Source organism: Apodemus sylvaticus, chromosome 4 (genome assembly GCF_947179515.1).
Source record: "Apodemus sylvaticus chromosome 4, mApoSyl1.1, whole genome shotgun sequence".
Classification (NCBI taxonomy): domain Eukaryota; kingdom Metazoa; phylum Chordata; class Mammalia; order Rodentia; family Muridae; genus Apodemus; species Apodemus sylvaticus.
This window is the reverse complement of record NC_067475.1, coordinates 113,395,381-113,402,762: the sequence shown is the minus strand read 5'-3', so window position 1 is coordinate 113,402,762 and position 7,382 is coordinate 113,395,381. Positions and strand designations below refer to the sequence as shown.

General features: G+C 45.6%; 1 protein-coding gene across 1 annotated transcript; it reads right to left on the bottom strand.

Moving 5' to 3' along the window:
* Window positions 1–5,515: 5,515 nt before the first annotated feature.
* Window positions 5,516–5,839, bottom strand: Sertm1 (serine rich and transmembrane domain containing 1). The gene has a single exon (XM_052178726.1). The coding sequence runs from the start codon at window positions 5,837–5,839 to the stop codon at window positions 5,516–5,518; it is 324 nt and encodes a 107-aa protein (XP_052034686.1).
* Between the last annotated feature and the right edge of the window lie 1,543 nt (window positions 5,840–7,382).

The following is a 7,382-nucleotide window of genomic DNA, read 5'->3' as shown; positions in this document are numbered from 1 at the left end:
TGAGTATGCATCAGCCTCTGCTGGCTGCAAAAAGAAGCTTCTTTGACAAAAGCCTTGAAGAACAATAACACCACACCCCATCTGACTTTCCCCGAGTCCATGCCAGCTTCATTGTAAGCCCCAGGCTCTCCAGCACATTGGTGATGTTTTCTGAACAGCAGGGTCCTCAACAGACGTCTTTAAGCTTGGATGTTTCCTAACCAATTATGCTTGCACATGAGACAAGAATATCATCTATAGTTCATAGGTAGGGTAAGCTGAATAAGTGGACCCCTTGGGAGAAAGGGCTGGGGGAAGCCCTCCATATATCCCTGTGTATCTATGCTGGGGCTATAGGGAGACCAGTGAGAGGCTAAAGCCAGAAGATGACCTAGGGCAGAAGGTTCAGCATATGAAAGGTTAAGTTAGGTGTGCAAAAGAAGGGAGAAGAGGAGAGGGATTAGGTGCAGAAAAAACAGAGAGAGTGGGTGGTAGGAAGAACCAGTGGGAAGATTTGAACCCCCAAAGCCAAATGTTCTAAATGACGTTGGCTTGACACTTGCATATATTACCATGTACTAAACAGTGAGGTGTTAGTTCACATATGGCTGTCACTGAATCTGCACAGCATTTAAAGACATCATTACTTCTTTATTTTATCAAGACCTGGGACCTCAGGATGTGTTATCTGAGGCCAGAGAGGAAATACCTGAAGGCATTTAAATAAATGCCTGTCTAGATTGAGCCCATGTTGTAAGGAGGTTAGAATAAATTCACAGGGCAGGCAGACAACCAAGGAGAAAGCATCTCAAAATATTACCTAGCTACAGGAAGCTGTACCCTCTTTCTAGGGTACAAAGAACAATAGCTTGTTTAGAAATGGGATTTTGAAAGGAGGAAGATTTTAAATGCTGCAACTTTACTGTGGCATTAGAGTTTTGTTGGAGCATTAGTCATACAACGTGTTAAAAATACTGGAGTAAGAGTCACAATGTGGCCTGAAAATAATTGAAAGACTTTAAATAAGGGCCAAATGGGGACAAGTCAGGAGAGGAGGGGAGGGAATGCAAGATGGTGTGTGTGTGTGTGTGTGTGTGTGTGTGTGTGTGTGTGAGAGAGAGAGAGAGAGAGAGAGAGAGAGAGAGAGAGAGAGAAAGAGAGAGAGAAAGAGAGAGAGAAGAAATGGAAACAGCGGTGGAGGAGGGATGGGTTGTGTCATAAACTCAGTCTTAGCTAAGTCTGTCTCCATGGCTAGAAGATGAACAGATATTTGTAGCAGGCAGAACAAATCTCCACCCACTCCTGTATCCCACCCAGAATGCATCTGAATAGGACTCTTTGTCCATCTTTGGTCTCTTTTCCAGAAGAAATTGGAGTAATCTTTCTTAAACACAAATCCCATCATGCATCTCATAAGCCCCACCTGGCCTGTCTTGCCCATCTCCCAACACCACATCTCAGACCCCAGCACTAAGTATTCTGCTTGCAAGAGCCAAGGCTCTCCCTACGTCAGGGATTTTGTGTATTTTCTTCTCCCTTCAGAGACTACACTTTTAGAAGCCATTCAACTATCTCCCCAAGTACATTTTCTTTGGGCTCTGCCCTGTCACAACTGCGCTCCTCAGTCGCACTCACCATCGCTACAATTGTATATGTTTTTTTTTTCATCTTCCCCTGAGTACCTCCATCACTTCCTCATAAGTGCAGGAACTGTATCTGTTTGCTCTATCCAGCACTGAGGGATGCACTCACATATTTGACAAATGCTTCCTAACTGTTTCTTACAGTGTTCAGGATGGCACACTGCCTACAGTGTGGAGTTCAGCTAAGATAAAAGAAAAGCCCCATTTGGCCTGTGTTGATGAGGTCTCTGCAGTCAGAAGGATGGTCAGAGTCAGAATAAAAAGCAGTCTTAGCAGCAAGTGTGTCACAAAGTATGTGGCTTGGGCATAGCTCTGAGATGGAGGGATACATGCAGGGGAAACGCATATTCCATTTGCCATTCAAAGCTCAGTTAAATTGAGATAAGGGGACTTTAACAGTCGAGGTGGTGTCTTAATCTCCCTTGGATACTCAGACTGTCTAAAGGCTGGGGCGCTGTGCACCAGACTGCTGGAGATGGACCTCAGGGGACCTTGTAATGCAGAATAGGATGGCGAGCCCTGGCGTTGGTGACAGATGGGAGGCTGCTTTCAGGGCAAGGGCATCAACAGAAACTGGTGCTTGTCTTTGACTTTGAAGGTTTGACTGTCTGGTCTGTGGGTGTCTTAGTAGACAATGTACACTTCCCACCCCCTTCAATCCTCTAGTCTGCTACACAAATGTTGTCTTGTGAAAGCAGAGTTGTAGGGCCAAAGGTGTTGGTCTTTCCACAAGACACAGTGAGAGAGATGGGGCTTGCTCCTGACTGATCTGTCTTTTCCTCCCAGCCATCACAAGAGCAGCATTTCCCCGTGTTTAGGGAGATGACCTGGAGTCCATACTCCAGCAGAGAGGGGGTTGCTGTGGGTCTGTGAGTGAGCCGCAGGTGGACCAAACACTCAGATTGGAGATGCTGCATTTGTCAGTAGTGATGTAGAGGAGAGTTCTCTTCTCAAGCACATAGGAGCCATGTCTACCGTCTTACTCCTGGGCTTGTGGAGAAAGAAGCTTTCTGGCTCCTCTTTCTCTCTCTTCCTCCTCCTTCTCTCCCTCCTTCTCTCCCTCCTTCTTCTCTCCCTTCTCTCCCTCCTCTCCCTCCTTCTCTCCCTTCTCTCCCTCCTTCTCTCCCTCCTCCTCCTTGGCACCTGGAGCCCCCCTGTGAGGTTCAGAAGCTTGGTTTGGTTTTGTAAAATTTCCAAGCACCCCTGTGATGTGATTCTTCTAATTAGGCCGATCTGAGAATCAATCACTGCCAATGGGGAGTGGTCCCTGCAGCCATGAAGAGAGGATGGCATCTGGTTACATAGTGTTGATCCTTCTTTAGATCCGTGCTGATATGCATATAAGCATGTCCACACATTCCACAGATACACTGTATAGAACATACATGTACATGCATGTGTTTGCCATGTGTATGTAAGTGCCTGAAGGGGCCAGCAGATAGCATTAAGTTCCCTGAAGCTGGGTTGTGATCCAGTCAGCATTGGTGCTGGGACTTGGATTTTGGTCCTCTGGAAAATCAGTAAGTTCTCTTATCCACCGAGCCATTTCTCCAACCCCCATAGGCATTTAATGTATGGATATTATGTAGCTATAGATTCTACAGATATACTTAGAACTCTTAGGCGAAGTGTCTTCTCTAGGAGACTAAATTGCTGAACAAAACAAGAAACCAGGCTTTCAACAGACTCCACTTCTTTATTTGTATACCTGTATTCCAGTCTCTGAACATTTTCCACAAGACAGATTCCTCCCAAGTTGTACAGTGCTTAGTGGTGACGCCCTTTTTCCATCTTTGAGTTCTGCTACTACTAATTACTCCATTTATCTCAAGGCATAAGAATCTTGTGGCTACCTAGGTAGCACACCTTCAGAGAGGCAAGTGAGTTTGACTTAGGTAGTTTTGCTGTCTAAAGCCTTTGGATCTATTCCAGGACAAAAGCATGTGACGTTACCTCTGCAGGACAGGACCTGATCAGGTTGACCTGTCTTTTGGGATGTTTGTCCCTTTATTTGTTAACATATCTTTACCCAAATAACCTCAGAACCAAAATAATCAGAAGAGCAGGAGTGACACTGCAGATGCTTCTGAGTTCCTGATAGCTGTCCCACAAGGTTTCCCTGGAAACATGTGCACGCATCCATATGTCTGTGCACACACCGTGTGTACATATTTGCATGAATACATGTGCCCACAAATACTTAGAGAATGGCAATAACCACCCAAGCTACAGAACTTCTCTAGTCCAGGATTTTAGTCTATATTGGGTCACACTTTATGAGACAGCTGACACAAGATTTTCACTACACATTGTAGGGCAACATCTATACTGGTCTGGCGGTGTCTGTAGATACTTTTGAAATGTAAGTAGCCAAGTGTGTCCCGATTTGATTGTGGAGTTCAAAGAAGGAAGTGGCTTTTGATCTTCTTCACCAGTTCTCATCCCCTGGCATGTCTAGGATGTCAGGCAGGCCCTGGAAAATGTTTAACTCGTTCTCCCATTCCAGTCCCCGGGGAGCCTGACTGCACAACTCATCCACAGAGTGCGTGGAAGTTCCAGTGTTTAAGATTATCAAGTGTTGTGAGCAGGGAATAATTGCTTTGCCTAAGAAAGACTTGGCTGTTGGAACCCAGGTTACTCAGATCAGAGCTCAGTCTGTGGACCACCTATTTTACAAACTGACTTTAAATTCTTATCCACAGGAGCTGTCTTTGGCTCTGATCAATTCTCTGCACAGCCTTGCGCTCACAGCTGTGCCTCATCTCACGGACACCCGTGGGTGGCCTCAGGATAGCAGCCCTCAGCAGCATTGAAGTATCTGCAGCTACCCAATTGCAATGTCTGCAGCTTTTAGCATAAACTCATAGCTTAGAAACCCAGACTATTATGTCAACATGAACAAATCATCAGAGACAGACCGAGTTCGTGGAGTATGACACGACTATTAGCGACACTGTCCCTAAGGTTTTCAAAGTCACATGAGCACACACTGACACCTTAGAGACCATGTTACTGTGCAGTAAAGCTTTAAAGACAAACTCAGTGAAGGAGCTCACAAGGGCTAAGAGTATTACTATATAAAACGCATCTGAACGAATATGTCTTTGTATTTAATTCCTACTGGATGGAAACAATAGCGAGGAAATTAAAATGAATTGTGCCTCTTCTGGGCTTCGCTTAGTAATAGCAACAGGGACCATAGCCAGGGATTCCAAAGCCAGAGAGCATTCTGACTGCAGCACGAGCCAGGGGGAAACCCAGGAGCAGAAAGCAGTGCCGCTGCCTCAGGACACACTTGCCTTGTGCCACTGAAGCTTTTCACTCCCCCAGAACAGTCCCAAGTGACTTCTGTTCATCATCTGTGACATTGCTAAGGTGAAATTAAATAAAAACATTTAGCCTATTTTAACCTCCTTTTGGAAATGTTATATGTTAAATATACTTTCTCTCTTTTCCTTCTCTCTCTCCCTCTCCCAGTCTCTTTCCCAGTCTCTTTCTCTCTCTCCTCCCCTCTCCCCCCTCCGCCTGCTTTATCTTTTAACTACAGAACATATCTTCTAAATAGTCTCTACTTGACTTTCCTCTTTCTGCCCGCTCAGTTAGTTCCAGGTCTTTTGTAAGAGAGTCAGAGTGGCAGTGTGTCTTCCCAGCATCCCCTGCAGTCTGAGTCCGTGGTGTCCAACACAGCGCTGAGCAGGCGCCAGGTGGCCCAAGAACTTTGTGTGGAATCCCATGCCTCAAGGTTTACCTGCATTTCCAGCATTGGCTGGACATACTCAGCAGAAAAGAAATTTAAAAATGAAGGAGGAAAACAGGTCTGCCTTGATGGTCTTTCATGAAATGATATCTTCAGTACAGAGAAACCAAAGCCATTCTCATTTAGAGTATTTCCTTCAGGATGAGAGGTTTGAAAATGTCGACCTCTGAGAGGAGATACTACACACTTCTAGGTTGGTGAAAGAACTCCCAGCGTCACTAGGATACTCCGGGTAGGAGGAGCTGGAGGAGATGATGTTCTTCAGCCTCTGGAGAGCGATGATCAGCAGCAGAAGCAGGAAAGCCAGGAGGCTGAGGAATATGGAGACATAGATGTAGACATTGGACAGGTGGCCGGAGGACGAGTCCACCGACGTGGACAGCGATGTGGGAAACAGCTCCAGGAAAGTTCCATTCTCCACACTGGCTGCAAATCCAGATGATGGGTCAGCCTCCGACATCTCTACGAAGAGGGAAGGCGTGAGCAGGCACACTCAAACGTTTGTTCGCGTCCACGTTTCACACAGGGCTTAAGAGTGGCGAGACTGGCATTACTTGTTCATGACAGCAGCAGCAGAAACCACAGGTTGGGATGTCAGCACAGCAAACTGTCTTGGTTTTTAAACAAAGGCAGTAACAGCAGGCGTCGCTTGTCCACCGAGACTGCAGAAACAACAACACATGCACGGCTCAGCACACTAGCCAGGAAATAACACATCTGTAATCTCAGTTTTAGTTTTTTCTTTCTGGGAGGCTTAATTATGAAACACACCAGGGAAGGAAAAGAATGAAACAATTCCCAGAGAAACAAACAATATTTATTTCCTTTTCATTATAAATGAGATATTAAAAATGAGCTTCGATTTTTCCCTTCACAGGATTGTAGGTGGCAGGTTGCTCCAAGGAACTAAAGAGAAAGTCAAAAGAAAAATACACATCTGCTAGGCCCCGTTGTGATTCTAGTGGATATTCCAAGTGAATGCTCTGAGATGGGAACCCAGAGTTCAGATACAGAAGCCCCTCCTCCACAAAAATCAACCCCACACCTGACTAACACAGGGCCCAGTGTGTGCCTTTTGTCTAATGTTTTGATTTATTGATAACATTTTATTGGCATGTGATCAGGAGCCATTCTTATGTTTTTTCTCTAAGTATAATTCACATATGTTTTATATTGAGTACTTTTAATATATACGTAGCTCAGAAGGGGTTGGCTTCCCTTCAAATGATGGAGAAGGTACAGGGTTTGCTGGCAAAAGACTGAGACAAATTACTCATCATCCCTTACCTATCCACCTGAATCCTAACTTTCAGGGGAAAAAAAGGAATTTTCAGTATCATGGTGGTTACATTCCTAGTAGTTGATTGGAAATCTGAAGGAGACTGGGATCCCTAAAGTGAAGGAATACATAAGGTAGCTAAGGAGCGGGCTAGCTTCATTAGCATGTAAGCAAACAGGCACAGCCTTTCCTTAAGAATATTTCTGTTGGAGGCTACCACAGAGATCCACAAACTGCTCAAAATTCAGAAACTACGCAGCCATGGGTGCATAGTCAGGGTTGCCACTTCTGCAGTTAAACCCCTGAACCGAAGGCCCCTGGGAACATCACAGAAGCAGAGCAGAAAGATTGTGGGAGAGAGGCAGAGGACAAGGGTGTCTGCTGAGGCGCTGCCTTCTGTATACGGCAGGGAAACTGCACGCAGGAAAGTCAACACACAGGAAAGTTACACGATGACAACGCCTACTGACTCACTAATGTGGGTGGGGAATCTCACAAGGCCACAGCCCAAGATGAAAGGATACAGGCTACCCAAGGCTACCCAAGGCTAAACAAGGCTACCCAAGGCTACCCAAGGCTACCCAAAGCTACCCATGGCTGATGAGACAGAAGAATCGAGTCTTCTCCACAGCTGAGCACCCTGAGCTACCCAATTCCAATCGCCCTAAACGCATGTGCATAAGACACAATGTACTAAACACACGCACTCAATGGTCACAGTTGC